Source organism: Coregonus lavaretus, assembly GCF_964263955.1.
Source record: "Coregonus lavaretus genome assembly, chromosome: 11".
NCBI lineage: Eukaryota > Metazoa > Chordata > Actinopteri > Salmoniformes > Salmonidae > Coregonus > Coregonus lavaretus.
The window spans coordinates 7,828,587-7,844,809 of record NC_139998.1 but is presented as its reverse complement, the minus strand read 5'-3'; the positions used below and the strand labels follow the sequence as shown (position 1 = coordinate 7,844,809).

At 44.7% G+C, this 16,223-nt stretch overlaps 1 protein-coding gene across 1 annotated transcript in view; it reads left to right on the top strand.

Annotated features, from left to right (window-relative positions):
* LOC311136945 (chaperone Ric-8A-like) overlaps positions 1-16,223 on the top strand; it is a 28,012-nt gene that overhangs the window by 5,499 nt on the left and 6,290 nt on the right. The window contains exons 3-7 of the mRNA XM_084171274.1: positions 7,388-7,675; positions 12,221-12,610; positions 13,761-13,855; positions 14,198-14,348; positions 15,066-15,161. Coding sequence (XP_084027400.1) covers positions 7,388-7,675; positions 12,221-12,610; positions 13,761-13,855; positions 14,198-14,348; positions 15,066-15,161 — 1,020 coding nt within the window. The remainder of the gene's footprint in view (positions 1-7,387; positions 7,676-12,220; positions 12,611-13,760; positions 13,856-14,197; positions 14,349-15,065; positions 15,162-16,223) is intronic.

Here is a 16,223-nt window from a genome sequence, read left to right as displayed (position 1 = left end):
TCCTCCTGGAACATAGGTCATCATCGACAACATCTTTCCAGCGTATCCGGTGCTGGACAATTTATTCAAGTTTTCTCAATGCTATTGGCCCATGGAAAAGTTAAATATGGGATGGGGTTAGTTAGAGCACTACTGATGCAGCAGTCTATCAGAAGGCATTATGAAATCTAGCTCAGCTTAGCAGATACTGGTTATGTCAAGTCCCAAATGGCACCCTATTCCCAATATAGTGCACTACTTTAGTGCAATCCTTTTGAGCCCTATGGGCCTTGGTCTATATAGGGCAGGGTTCAACAACTGGCGGCCCGTGGGCCAAACCAGCCCACGGGTGGTTTTATTTGGCCCCCCAAGTAAAAATAAATAAATATATATGTACAAAATATAAATATACAGTGCATTCAAACTGAGCAAATAGGGGAGAAGGGCCTTGGTTAGGGAGATGACCAAGAACCCGATGGTCACTCTGACAGAGCTCCAGAGTTCCTCTGTGGAGATGGGAGAACCTTCCAGAAGGACAACCATCTATGCAGCAATCCCCCAAGCAGGCCTTTATGGTAGAGTGGCCAGACGGAAGCCACTCCTCAGTAAAAGGCACATGACAGCCCGCTTGGAGTTTGCTAAAAGGCACCTAAAGGACTCTCAGACCATGAGAAACAAGATTCTCTGGTCTGATGAAACCAAGATTGAACTCTTTGGCCTGAATGCCAAGCGTCACGTCTGGAGGAAATCTGGCACCATCCCTACGGTGAAGCATGGTGGTGGCAGCATCATGATGTGGGGATGTTTTTCAGCGGCTGGGAGACTAGTGACTGGGGGGACTGGGATCGAGGGAAAGATGAACGTAGCAAAGTACAGAGAGATCCTTGATGAAAACCTGCTCCAGAGTGCTCAGGACCTCAGACTGGGGCGAAGATTCACCTTCCAACAGGACAACAATCCTAAGCATACAGCCAAGACAACGCAGGAGTGGCTTCGGGACAAGTCTCTGAATGTCCTTGAGTGGCCCAGCCAGAGCCCGGACTTGAACCTGATCGAACATCTCTGGAGAAACCTGAAAATAGCTGTGCAGCGACGCTCCCCATCCAACCTGGCAGAGCTTGAAAGGATCTGCAGAGAAGAATGGGAGAAACTCCACAAATACAGGTGTGCCAAGCTTGTAGCATCATACCTAAGAAGACTCGAGGCTGTAATCGCTGCCAAAGGTGCTTCAACAAAGTACTGAGTAAAGGGTCTGAATACTTATGTAAATGTCATATTTCAGTTTTTTATTTTTAATACATTTGCAAAAATTTCTAAAAACCTGTTTTTGCTTTGTCATTATGATGAGGAAAAATAACAATTTAATCAATTTTAGAATAAGGCTGTAACATAACAAAATGTGTAAAAAGTGAAGGGTTCTGAATACTTTCCGAATGCACTGTATATCATATATAGCGGGACACTGTAAAATCCTTTATCCCTCTGAAGGGTGTGAATTAGGCTGTTTGAGGATTGAATCCTAAGCAACCTGCCTACACATACAGTAGTTTGAAGTACAACACCAACATATCTACTGTAGTAGGTCAAATCTGTGTGCTGGAAAACCTTGGTAGAGCATGGGTGGAGAAGGCATTGTGATGGTCATGTGAATTTCCTTTCTTTTTCGGCTTCAGACCAATGCATATTCTTAGTTAAAACTTAGTTTTTTGGTTTTTACAATTATGTTTATTTTGCAGCATTATTATACAAGATTATAATACAGGACAACACAGCAATAAAAGTTAATAAAAAAAATAATATATATATACAAGGAAATCTCTCTCTCTCTCTCTCTCTCTCTCTCTCTCTCTCTATATATATATATATATATATATATATATATATATATATATATATATATATATATATCACAAAATATAAATACATCTGCTCCAAGTGATTTTAATTTTGGAAATCTGTTCCCAAGTATTCCCAAGCATAGTAGAGAGACACGTGATTGTATACAAATGTAAGCAAGGTTTATATCTGTTTGGGCTTCTTGCAGTCAATTTGCAGTCTATAACTTATTTATAATTACTGTATTTTCCGGCCTCCCAGACCATCCGCTCTAAAATTGGCTCACGGCTGAATCGTTGATGATCCCTGATATAGGGAATAGGGTGCCATTAGGGATGCAGACACTATCTGTGTTGAATTTATTTCAGTTTGGAGAACCTGTTAAAATCTTTGACCTACAGGAAGTGTGCATTCATGTACGGTGTTTTGGAGAAATAGTGGTCTTGATGAATTGTATGCCAAATGGTACCCTATTCCCTCTATAGAGCACTACTTTTGAACAGAGCCCTGGTCAAACACTAAGGTAACCTGCCTAAATGACTACCGACCCGTAGCACTCACTTTGAAGGGCTGGTCATGGCTCACATCAACACCTTATCCCAGAAACCCTAGACCCACTCCAATTTGCATACCGCCCTAACAGATCCACAGATTATGCAATCTCTATTGCTCTCCACACTGTCCTTTCACACCTGGACAAAAGGAACACCTTTCCCCCTTCTGATAACCAGGTGGCGAATCGCATCTCTGCATGTCTGGCCGACATATCAGTATGGATGACGGATCACCACCTCAAGCTGAACCCTGGCAAGACGGAGCTGCTCTTCCTCCCGGGGAAGGACTGCCCGTTCCATGATCTCGCCATCACGGTTGACAACTCCGTTGTGTCCTCCTCCCAGAGTGCGAAGAGCCTTGGCGTGACCCTGGACAACACCCTGTCGTTCTCCGCCAACATCAAGGCGGTGACCCGATCCTGCAGGTTCATGCTCTACAACATTCGGAGAGTACGACCCTGCCTTACACAGGAAGCGGCACAGGTCCTAATCCAGGCACTTGTCATCTCCCGTCTGGATTACTGCAACTCGCTGTTGGCTGGGCTCCCTGCCTGTGCCATTAAACCCCTACAACTCATCCAGAATGCCGCAGCCCGTCTGGTGTTCAACCTTCCCAAGTTCTCTCACGTCACCCCCCTCCTCCGCACACTCCACTGGCTTCCAGTTGAAGCTCGCATCCGTTACAAGACCATGGTGCTTGCCTATGGAGCAGTGAGGGGAACGGCACCTCCGTACCTTCAGGCTCTGATCAGTCCCTACACCCAGGCGAGGGCATTGCGTTCATCCACCTCTGGCCTGCTGGCTCCCCTTCCTCTGCGGAAGCATAGTTCCCGCTCAGCCCAGTCAAAGCTGTTCGCTGCTCTGGCACCCCAATGGTGGAACAAGCTCCCTCACGACGCCAGGACAGCGGAGTCACTCACCACCTTCCGGAGACATTTGAAACCCCACCTCTTTAAGGAACACCTGGGATAGGATAAAGTAATCCTTCTACCCCCCCCCCACCCCCCCCAAAAAAAAAAAATTGTAAAGTGGTTATCCCACTGGCTATAGGGTGAATGCACCAATTTGTAGTCGCTCTGGATAAGAGCGTCTGCTAAATGACGTAAATGTGCCCTTGAGCAAGGCACTTAACCCTAATTGCTCCTGTAAGTCGCTCTGGATAAGAGCGTCTGCTAAATGACTAAAATGTAAAAATGTAAATGTATGTGAGAATGCTATTCATTGACTACAGCTCAGCATTCAACACCATAGTGCCCTCAAAGCTCATCACTAAGCTAAGGACCCTGGGTCTAAACACCTCCCTCTGCAACTGGATCCTGGACTTCCTGACGGTTCGCCCCCAGGTGGTAAGGGTAGGTAACAACACATCTGCCACGCTGATCCTCAACACGGGGGCCCCTCAGGGGTGCGTGCTCAGTCCCCTCCTGCACTCCCTGTTCACTCATGACTGCATGGCCAGGCACGACTCCAACACCATCATTAAGTTCGCTGTGTGGTGCCAGGACAACAACCTCTCCCTCAACGTGATCAAGACAAAGGAGATGATTGTGGATGTTACGGATACAGGTATCCTGTATGTGTTTTTATGTTTTTCCTCTCCTTCTGTCCTAATCACAGGTGTCCTTTGTGTTCCTGATTGGAGGTCGTTGGTGTGTCCCACCTGTCAGTCATCAGTTCATCTGCTAATTGCTGAGGTGGACCAATCAGTGGCCACTTCTCCTGATTGCACCACCTGTTTCTAGTTTTCATTACCCAATCACATCACACATCCCCTTGTTTTAAAATCCAGTCAGTTGTGTTTTCTGACAGAGACTCTTTTCCTTTGTGAGTATGGATACTGTGGTGTCTTGTTTTTTGTGTACTCACTCATTTGCTGTTTACGCCATATGGTAACTATGTTGTTTGTTCCTGGGAAAAGGGGGATTTAGCAAGTCGCCCTTGGGCATATATTACCCATAGCAGAACCTTGTCTAAAACACTAGTTAGACCTGAGCGGACCACCCACTGTATTTTTGAATGGTTAGCAGTAGCTTAGCGGTTCTTGAAGCAGGCAAGATCAGTTTTTTTGTTGTTGACTTTAATGTTTCATTCCTTGGGTCCTGTCAGCCCCTTTTCCCCAAACCTTTATCGTGTTTTTATAATGAACATTTTAGTGTTTGACGGTAGCTTTTTGGTTGTCGGTGTATTTTTCTTTTTTGTTCTCACTGTTCCTTGGCAATATTCTAATTCACATTAGTTATGTTACGGGTCTCTTTTCCATCCACCCTAGACTTTTAAAGCCACAGGGTTCGTAACAGTGGACTACAGGAAAAAGAAGAGGACCGAGCACGCCCCTATTCTCATTGACGGGGCTGTAGTGGAGCAGGTTGAGAGCTTCAAGTTCCTTGGTGTTCACATCACCAACAAACTAACATGGTCCAAGTACACCAAGACAGTCGTGAAGACAAGACAACTCCCGAGTGGCGCAGTGGTCTAAGGCACTGCATCGCAGTGCTAGCTGTGACACTAGAGATCCTGGTTCGAATCCAGGCTCTGCTGTAGCCGGCCGCAACCGGGAGACCAATGGGGCGGCGCACAATTGGCCCAGCGTCGTCCAGGGTAGGGGAGGGAATGGCCGGCAGGGAGGTAGCTCAGTTGGTAGAGCATGGCGTTTGCAACGCCAGGGTTGTGGGTTCGATTCCCATGGGGTATGAAAATTAAAAAGAATAATGTATGCACTAACTGTAAGTCGCTCTGGATAAGAGCGTCTGCTAAATGACGTAAATGTGAAGAGGGCACGACAAGATTTGGCATGGGTCCTCAGATCCTCAAAAGGTTCTACAGCTGCACCATCGAGAGCATCCTGACTGGTTGCATCACTGCCTGGTATGGCAACTGCTCAGCCTCCGACCGCAAGGCACTACAGAGGGTAGTGCGTACGGCCCAGTACTTCACTGGGGCCAAGCTTCCTGCCATCCAGGACCTCTATACAAGGCGGAGTCGGAGGAAGGCCCTAAAAATTGTCATAGACTCTCTGCTACCGCACGGCAAGCGGTACCGGAGTGCCAAATCTAGGTCCAAGATGCTTCTACCCCCAAGCCATAAGACTCCTGAACATCTAATCAAATGGCTACCCCCCTTTTACGCTGCTGCTACACTCTGTTTATTATCTATGCATAGTCACTTTAATAACTCTACCTACATGTACATATTACCTCGACTAACCGGTGCCCCCACACATTGACCCGGTACCCCCTGTATATAGCCTCGCTATTGTTATTTTACTGCTGCTCTTTTAATTATTTGTTACTTTTGTTTCTTTTTTTTAGGTATTCTTTCTTAAAACTGCATCGTTGGTTAAGGGCTTTTAAGTAAGCATATCACTGTAAGGTCTACACCTGTTGTATTCGGCGCATGTGACAAATACGATTTGATTATTATATTCTACTGAGCAATTTACATTGTTTGTACTCTTATCTTTTAGTATTTCTTATTGTTGTGAAGGAACCTGCAAGTAAGCGTTTAATTGGACAGTGTATCCGGTACATACAGCTAATAAAACTTGATGGATGAAAACACCCAGACTTCTGACTGAGGCAGCTAAAATTCTGTTTCTGAAGCCTTACTGCCTGTACAGTAGATTTAGGGCTGTACACTGAATTTCTGTGTCCACTGTATCCTATCAGGACAGGAGCACATCTGCAGTGCACAGACTCATGAAACTGAGCTTCACAAAGCTGGGCTGTAGTCTACCTTCATAAAGTTGGTTAAAGACTTGAGCAACTCTTCATTTGATTTAGATTGATTCAAATATACTGGCTATTATGTGGTGTGTGAGACTGAAACTTCTTCTTGAAAGTGTTTAATTTATCTATTTTGAAAGCAGCTAATAGCCCGTCATATAACAGGTCCCTGTTTTGTCAATGTGACAGTATTGTTTAGGCAGATGCCAGTCCATCTCATGGCCCATGGACATTCAGAGACTTGATCAAGCTTGTTTCCTGTCATCATATCAATTAAAAGAGACGTGTGTCTATTAATAGGGAGTTGTTGCAAGATTCCAGGAACATTCAATAAATTCCCTGTTTTTCCCGAAATCCTGCTTGGAGGATTCCCAGAATCAGGAGTGAATAAGCAGGAAATCCGGAATCCTCTAACCAGGATTTCTGGAAAACCAGGGAGGGAATTTATTGAAAGTTCCTGGAATTTTGCAACTCTAGTTGTGATATCTCTAGGAAGGAAGAGAGAGTGTCTGACACTTAAATTATTGTTATTCACAGATCACAGGGTAGCTTGGTAGCTTTGATTCTAACTTGGTCTGTTTTACATAGTTGTAGTAAACCCAAACCGAGGACTTTCTGGAACTTAAAACCTAATGCAGAACTAGTGAAAGTGTCACGACTTCCGCCGAGGCTGCCTCCCCTCCTTGTTCGGGCAGGTTTCGGCGTTCGGCGTCACCGGCTTACTAGCTACTGCTGATCCATTTATCATCACTCCATTTGTCTTGTCTTCAATCACACACCTTGTCCTTATTCCCTCATTAGTCATGGTATAAGTGTTCCCTCTGCTTCCTTGTCTGTGTGGGTGATTGTTTGTAGAGGTTAGTGAAGCTCGGTGGAGCTCGTGTATTGTGTATCGACGGGAGTATTTTTCCTGCGTGCCTTGTATTTTCCAGTGTGCCTGTTTTGTGCCCTGGAGTGTGTGTGACGCATTTCTGCGTAAACCTGTATTTTGCGGATTAAAGCCTGTTATTCTGTGATTTACCCTCCTGCACCTGACTCCATCATTACCACCTCATCACAGAAAGACCATCCTAAACACCTATTCCCCATTGATGTTGAACCTCTTGAAAATAACTAATCTTCCCTTTCAATCCTTTCATCTCGAGAATGTGAAAGGCCTTTGTTGAATGCTTGCGAGGGTCTGTACTGAAGTATTTAGCCAGACAAGCACCCCATTCCCATAGAAACCTTTGGTAGTGCTTGCATACCTGCATGCTGAGTAGTCTAGTCATGCTGTTGCTTGTGTCTTGTCCTCAGAGGTTGGGAGAGCTAGTGCTGGGCTTCCTGGAGCGAGACCTCCAACCGTTCTGCCAGCTGGCCTGTCTGGAGACCATCCGCATCCTGTCACGTGACAAGAACAACGTGGCGCCCTTCATCACACACATTGCTATGCAGACCCTCAGCCGACACGCCGGCATTGCCATCACCCACGGCAATGTGGACAACGAAGGCGGCGTGGTCCTCGTGCCCGTCGCTGAGAACCCGGACCTGGAGGTCATCGTAGAGGCGCTGAAGAGCCTCTGTAACATCTGTTTGCACAACAAGGTGGAGAATGAAGAGGGAGATATGATATACTGTATATACAGTGGGGAAAAAAAGTATTTAGTCAGCCACCAATTGTGCAAGTTCTCCCACTTAAAAAGATGAGAGAGGCCTGTAATTTTCATCATAGCTACACGTCAACTATGACAGACAAAATGAGAAAAAAAAATCCAGAAAATCCCATTGTAGGATTTTTTATGAATTTATTTGCAAATTATGGTGGAAAATAAGTATTTGGTCACCTACAAACAAGCAAGATTTCTGGCTCTCACAGACCTGTAACTTCTTCTTTCAGAGGCTCCTCTGTCCTCCACTCGTTACCTGTATTAATGGCACCTGTTTGAACTTGTTATCAGTATAAAATACACCTGTCCACAACCTCAAACAGTCACACTCCAAACTTCACAATGGCCAAGACCAAAGAGCTGTCAAAGGACACCAAAAACAAAATTGTAGACCTGCACCAGGCTGGGAAGACTGAATCTGCAATAGGTAAGCAGCTTGGTTTGAAGAAATCAACTGTGGGAGCAATTATTAGGAAATGGAAGACATACAAGACCACTGATAATCTCCCTCGATATGGGGCTCCACGCAAGATCTCACCCCGTGGGGTCAAAATGATCACAAGAACGGTGAGCAAAAATCCCAGAACCACACGGGGGGACCTAGTGAATGACCTGCAGAGAGCTGGGACCAAAGTAACAAAGCCAACCATCAGTAACACACTACGCCGCCAGGGACTCAAATCCTGCAGTGCGAGACGTGTCCCCCTGCTTAAGCCAGTACATGTCCAGGCCCGTCTGAAGTGCATTTGGATGATCCAGAAGAGGATTGGGAGAATGTCATATGGTCAGATGAAACCAAAATATAACTTTTTGGTAAAAACTCAACTCGTCATGTTTGGAGGACAAAGAATGCTGAGTTGCATCCAAAGAACACCATACCTACTGTGAAGCATGGGGTTGGAAACATCATGCTTTGGGGCTGTTTTTCTGCAAAGGGACCAGGACGACTGATCCGCGTAAAGGAAAGAATGAATGGGGCCATGTATCGTGAGATTTTGAGTGAAACCCTCCTTCCATCAGCAAGGGCATTGAAGATGAAACGTGGCTGGGTCTTTCAGCATGACAATGATCCCAAACACACCGCCCGGGCAACGAAGGAGTGGCTTCGTAAGAAGCATTTCAAGGTCCTGGAGTGGCCTAGCCAGTCTCCAGATCTCAACCCCATAGAAAATCTTTGGAGGGAGTTGAAAGTCTGTGTTGCCCAGCGACAGCCCCAAAACATCACTGCTCTAGAGGAGATCTGCATGGAGGAATGGGCCAAAATACCAGCAACAGTGTGTGAAAACCTTGTGAAGACTTACAGAAAACGTTTGACCTGTGTCATTGCCAACAAAGGGTATATAACAAAGTATTGAGAAACTTTTGTTATTGACCAAATACTTATTTTCCACCATCATATGCCAATAAATTCATTAAAAATCCTACAACGTGATTTTCTGGATTTTTTTTTCTCATTTTGTCTGTCATAGTTGACGTGTACCTATGATGAAAATTACAGGCCTCTCTCATCTTTTTAAGTGGGAGAACTTGCACAATTGGTGGCTGACTAAATACTTTTTTTCCCCACTGTATATGTATATATGATAGGTACTGTATATCCCATACTTGAAAATAACATACTGTGCAAAAATAATATTTAGATAAAGAAATGAGGCCAGAATATGCCGAATATACAGTGGCTTGCGAAAGTATTCACCCCCCTTGGCATTTTTCCTATTTTGTTGCCTTACAACCTGGAATTAAAATTGATTTTTGGGGGGTCTGTATCATTTGATTTACACAACATGCCTGACAGACAAAAAAACTGAACATGCATAACTATTCACCCCACCCCCCCAAAGTCAATACTTTGTAGAGCCACATTTTGCAGCAATTACAGCTGCAAGTCTCTTGGGGTATGTTTCTATAAGCTTTGCACATCTAGCCACTGGGAGTTTTGCCCATTCTTCAAGGCAAAACCGCTCCAGCTCCTTCAAGTTGGATGGGTTCCGCTGGTGTACAGCAATCTTTAAGTCATACCACAGATTCTCAATTGGATTGAGGTCTGGGCTTTGACTAGGCCATTCCAAGACATTTAAATGTTTCCCCTTAAACCACTCGAGTGTTGCTTTAGCAGTATGCTTAGGATCATTGTCCTGCTGGAAGGTGAACCTCCGTCCCAGTCTCAAATCTCTGGAAGACTGAAACAGGTTTCCCTCAAGAATTTCCCTATATTTAACGCCATCCATCATTCCTTCAATTCTGACCAGTTTCTTAGTCCCTGCCGATGAAAAACATCCCCACAGCATGATGCTGCCACCACCATGCTTCACTGTGATGGTGTTCTTTGGGTGATGAGAGGTGTTAGGTTTGCACCAGACATAGCATTTTCCTTGATGGCCCAAAAGCTCAATTTTAGTCTCATCTGACCAGAGTACCTTCTTCCATATGTCTCCCACATGCCTTTTGGCGAACACCAAATGTGTTTGCTTATTTTTTTCTTTAAGCAATGGCTTTTGTCTGGCCACTTCCATAAAGCCCAGCTCTGTGGAGTGTACGGCTTAAAGTGGTCCTATGGACAGATACTCCAATCTCCGCTGTGGATCTTTGCAGCTCCTTCAGGGTTATCTTTTGTCTCTTTGTTGCCTCTCTGATTAATGCCCTCCTTGCCTGGTCCATGAGTTTTGGTGGGTGGCCCTCTCTTGGCAGGTTTGTTGTGGTGCCATATTCTTTCAATTTTTTTTATAATGGATTTAATGGTGCTCCGTGGGATGTTCATGTTTTTTTATAACCCAACCCTGATCTGTACTTCTCCACAACTTTGTCCCTGACCTGTTTGGAGAGCTCCTTGGTCTTCATGGTGCCGCTTGCTTGGTGGTGCCCCTTGCTTAGTGGTGTTGCAGACTCTGGGGCCTTTCAGAACAGGTGTATATAAACTGAGATCATGTGACACTTCGATTGCACACAGGTGAACTTTATTTAACTAATTATGTGACTTCTGAAGGTAATTGGTTGCACCAGATCTTATTTAGGGGGGTCATAGGAAAGGGGTTGAATACATATGCACACACCAATTTTCCGTAATTTATTTTTTAGAATTTTTTGAAACAAGTAATTTTTTTCATTTCACTTTACCAATTTTGACTATTTTGTGTATGTCCATTACTTGAAATCCAAATAAAAATCAATTTAAATTACAGGTTGTAATGCAACAAAATAGGAAAAATGCCAAGGGGGATGAACACTTTTGCAAGGCACTGTAGCTGCTCCCCTAACAGCTTTTTATTCCTATACACCATAATGATATAATCATTTCGGTAACAAATCTATGCAGTACATACAGACCTTTATAATTAAGTGATAATGCCTGAGAAGCCTGTGTTTATAGGATATTCGTCTCGGACCTGCAAACCGTGCCAATATATGCCCCAAACACCGGCTTCGAGGGCATTATCACTTTTATACAACGGGTTACCAACATATTCAAATAATAGTTGACATATTTTCATTAAAAACGTTATTTTGATTAATTTATTCATACTATTTCATCCTTCCACAAGATATAGTCCCGACACAAATCTAGGGTTGCTAGAGACGTGAACCAGTCGCTCAGTCTTTTTGTTCTGTATCTATGGACGCGACCCAGTCGTTTGTTCTAAATGTTCCATTGCCATACTGGCTGGCAACATTCTTATCCCTTGCTTGCTAGCCAACTACAGCTTACAGTCACGTCAAAAAGTGCAGCCAGAATAACAGCAAAGTAGCTGCATTTGCATTTGTTTAAGCTCTTTTCTAGTGACATTTGTTTGGATACATCCATAATAATGAGCAATTGAGGCACGATTTCGCCTGGCATAGAACATGTGCTCACTCATCAGGACACTGTTGTTCAGAGGAGCTAGCCAACAACACAGCTACAGTAACACAATCACTTCAAACTGAAGCCGGAAAGACTGGAAATTAGCTGCATTTCGTTGTACCTTTTTTCAATGTACTTTTCTTTGTATATATCCATATAAATGATGTCAGCTGATTCATGATTTCGACCGGCTGCGAAATGCTGCCTGCCTGTCTCGTCCTGACTCCCGACACGTTCATTACTATGGGACAGCTGGAGGTTTAATTTCAATATTGAAACAATGTTGCAAATGTCGGAGAGACAGACAGCAAAGTTTATACAAATCTCCGCTGTTGAAAACGAAATGTTAGTCTAAAAGAAATGTGAGATAATGTCTAGATGCTTTTTATAGTGGAGATCAAGTTTATAAGTTGCCTTGCTGGGCTGATGAGACAGTGGATTGCGCAGTCAGATGGAACAGAGTAAATAGGCATTTTAACGTCATAGATTTAGCGGGTGGCAACTTGTGGAATAGACACTGGCTGGAATGCAGTTTTAACTAATCAGCATTCAGGATTAGACCCACCCGTTGTATAATGCCTTATAATACACTTATAATGGGTTATGACACTGATAACACTCTTTAATTCATTAACCACCACCCAGGTGGCTGTGGGGGTGGGCCAGGAGCTTCAGCTGATCGTGGGCATCGCGGAGCGTCTCAAGCAGGGCGGCGAGGACCAGTGGAACCACTACGTAAGGTTCTTTGACCTGCGCCTCATGTTCCTCCTCACCGCCCAGCGCGTGGAGATGCGTACCCAACTCTTGAGGGAGCTGCGGGGGGTCAGTCTGCTGTCCAACCACCTGGATGCTACACTGGGGCTGTGCTGGCCGGATACCTTCGAGGTGGGGCGGGCCGGGGTGGAGGTCGATCTAGACGCGGAGGAGCCAGCGGAGCTGCCCCCTCTCAGTAGGGAGAAGATAGAGAGAGCCATGGAGATCCTGAAGATCCTCTTCAATATCACCTACGACGCCAACCGCCGGGAGGTGGATGAGGTGAGCACTGAGAGGAGAAGATGTGCCATAGGGTATTACTGTATATTTATTGTGTTGGTAACACTTGAGTTAAGGCTTGCAGGTATAATAATGCAGTTATAATGTATTGTAGAGTTCAAATGATTTAAAGGGCAATTATGCCACTTTTCAACCTCATGTTCATTATCTCCAGCACCATACCAGTGTCTACATATGTGAAAATGTTTCTATGATCTGTGGTTAAAAAGCTAAGAGCGACTCCTTGTGGCGGGCCGGGCGCCTGCATGCTGACTTCGGTCACCAGTTGTACAGTGTTTTCTCCGACACATTGGTGCGGCTGGCTTCCGGGTTAAGCAAGCAGTGTGTCAAGAAGCAGTGCGGCTTGGCAGGGTCGTGTTTCGGAGGACGCATGGCTCTCGACCTTCGCCTCTCCAGAATCCGTACGGGAGTTACAGCGATGGGACAAGACTGTAACTACCAATTGGATATCACGAAATTGGGGAGAAAAAGGGTAAAAAGTAAACAAATTTAACAAAAATAATAATAAGAAACGTCCTAAAAAATGCTACTCTGTGACATCACAGGGTAGGATTAAAAGTACGAAAAAACATAATTTTCAATATCTGCTACGAGTTTCCAGCCAGAGGGAGGGTATTTTCTTGCTCCCCACATCATAGTGTTTGAAAATCACTGATTTAAAATGTTTTAACTTTTGATGATGTCCTCGTATAACCTTTGAACTTCATATTGTTTTCTACAAAATGTAGAAATGTGCAGTTTTTACATATGTAGACACTGGTATTGTACTGGAGATAATAAAAATGAGGTTGAAAAGTGGTGGAATTGCCCTTTAAGTGTCACTCCACAATTATACAATAATTGACAATACAAGATACTGATAAATAAATAAAAACATTGTGGACCATTAAAATAGAGTTTTGAGACACAAAACAAACATGGTACAGTATTTCCTTCTGGTAGGTGTGCAATTTGTTACTTTTGTAAGACTTGTTGTGAACATGTAAGACCCCTTATGCCTGATTATCAGTTATTTCATAATAATGCAGGCTTTACATAAAATGTCACCAAATTGCATTGTGTTGTAGTTGTACATTAACTTTCTGATAATCACAGTGTTTGTTGTTATTGATCTGTTCTGCTGAACCTGTAGGAGGAAACAGCATCGTTCAGACACCTAGGAGCCATCCTCAGACACTGTGTGATGAGCACAGCTGACGGAGAGGACTACACAGAGGAGTTTCACAGGTGAGAGTACAGGTCTTATTATGTTCATAAATATGTTCTGAAGCTAAACCAGGGATGTCAAACTCAATTCCTTGAGGGCAGTCCTGTGTGTCTGCTGGTTTTGTAATTTCCTTTCAATTTGTGTCGAATTAAGGCCTAGACAACCTGGTGATGACCTGGTTGATATTAACCTGGTGATGACCTGGTTGACATTAACCTGGTGATGACCTTGTTGACAATAACTGTTCAATCAAGTAACGGAGGAGCGAAAACCCGCATACACTGCCCTTCAGGAATTGAGTTTAACACCCCTGAGCGAAACGGTGTCCTGTGATAACCCTTTGTGTTTCTCCTGGGCTGCAGTCATTCACTGAACCTGCTGGGGAACCTCCCTCTGCCCTGTCTGGATGTGTTGCTGTTGCCCAAGGTCCAGCAGGGCTCCATAGAGTACATGGGAGTCAACATGGACGCAGTCAACATGCTACTGGAGTACATGGAGAAGAGGCTAGACAGGGTGAGCTGCCTGGGTCCCTCAACAACAGGTCCACACAAACATGCTGGTACAGATGCTCAATGGAGTTTTCCTTATTCAATCTTGTTCTAAGGGACAGCTTTGCCTCGAAGGCAGAATAAATGCAATTGGTTGGATCAACGGTGTGTGGGCGAGTTTACAGCACCCAAGATGGAAGTAGGGAAAACTCTAATCTGCATAACATCCACATAGGCTCAGGGATTCAAACCAGTGACCTTTCAGTTACTGGCCAAATGCTCTTAACCACTAGGCTACCAGCTCTTTTCTACTCTGTGTTTCTTGACCTCCTCTCTGTGTACCATCCACCATCTCTTAAGAGGTGTTTACAGGTAATGGAATAATGTCCCTGCAGAGGGTGCCTGGCTGTATGGCTGTTATGTGATTACGTCTCCAAATGGGATGTTATTGTTCTTGTGAATGGAGTTATGATGGTGTTTTGGAAGGCACAACAGTGTCTTTGGGGATATGGGCAAAACAACCAGGGCACAGCTGGGAGTTTAATCAAAGTGATGAAACAGACAGTCTCCTCCATAAGTGATAGACATTGCAATAACATTAATCTAGACAACCAGAACCAAATCTTGTGAGAGACTACAATAATATCTGTAAATTAAAACCTACAATATCTGTCTGTTTGGGTCTAGTTGAAGAGGTTGTGGTTATATCTGTCTAATAACAGCTATGTGTCTGGGTCTCCAGGGCAAGAAGCTGAAGGAGACCTTGCTGCCGTCTCTCAACCTGCTCACAGAGAGTGCACGCATCCACAGAGAGACCAGGAAGTTCCTCAGGATGAAGGTACAGTGCCTTCGGAAAGTATTCAGACCCCTTGACTTTTTCCTTTTGTTAGGTTACTGCATTATTCTAAAATTGAATCTACAAACAATACCCCATAATGTTGTTTGTTTGTTGAAATATCACATTTACATACGTTTTCAGACCCTTTACTCAGTACTTTGTTGAAGCACCTTTGGCAGCGATTACAGCCTCTAGTCGTCTTGGGTATGACACTACAAGCTTGGCACACCTGTATTTGGGGAGTTTCTCCCATTCGTCTCTGCAGATCCTCTCAAGCTCTGGTTGGATGGGGAGTGTTGCTGCACAGCTATTTTCAGGTCTCTCCAGAGATGTTCGATCGGGTTCAAGTCCGGGCTCTGGCTGGGCTACTCAAGGACATTCAGAGACTTATCCCGGAGCCACTCCTGCATTGTCTTGGCTGTGTGCTTAGGGTCGTTGTCTTGTTGGAAGTTGTACCTTCGCCCCATTCTGAGGTCCTGAGCGCTCTGGAGCAGGTTTTCATCAAGGATCTCTCTGTACTTTACTCTGTTCATCTTTGCCTTGATCCTGACTAGTCTCCCAGTCCCTCCCGCTGAAAAACATCCCCACAGCATGATGCTGCCACCACCATGCTTAACCGTAGGGATGGTGCCAGGTTTCCTCCAGACGTGATGCTTGGCATTCAGGCCAAAGAGTTCAATCTTGGTTTCATCAGACCAGAGAATCTTGTTTTTCATTTGTCTGAGAGTCCTTTAGGTGCCTTTTGGCAAACTCCAAGCGGGCTGTAATGTGCCTTTTACTGAGGAGTGGCTTCCGTCTGGCCACTCTACCATAAAGGCCTGATTGGTGAAGTGCTGCAGAGATGGTTGTCCTTCTGAAACGTTCTCCCATCTCCACAGAGGAACTCTAGAGCTCTGTCAGAGTGACCATTGGGTTCTTGGTCACCTCCCTGACCAAGACCCTTCTCCCTCCCTCTCAGTTTGGCCGGGCGGCCAGCTCTAGGAAGAGTCTTGGTGGTTCCAAATTTCTTCCATTTAAGAACGATGGAGGCCACTGTGTTCTTGGGACCTTCAATGCTGCAGA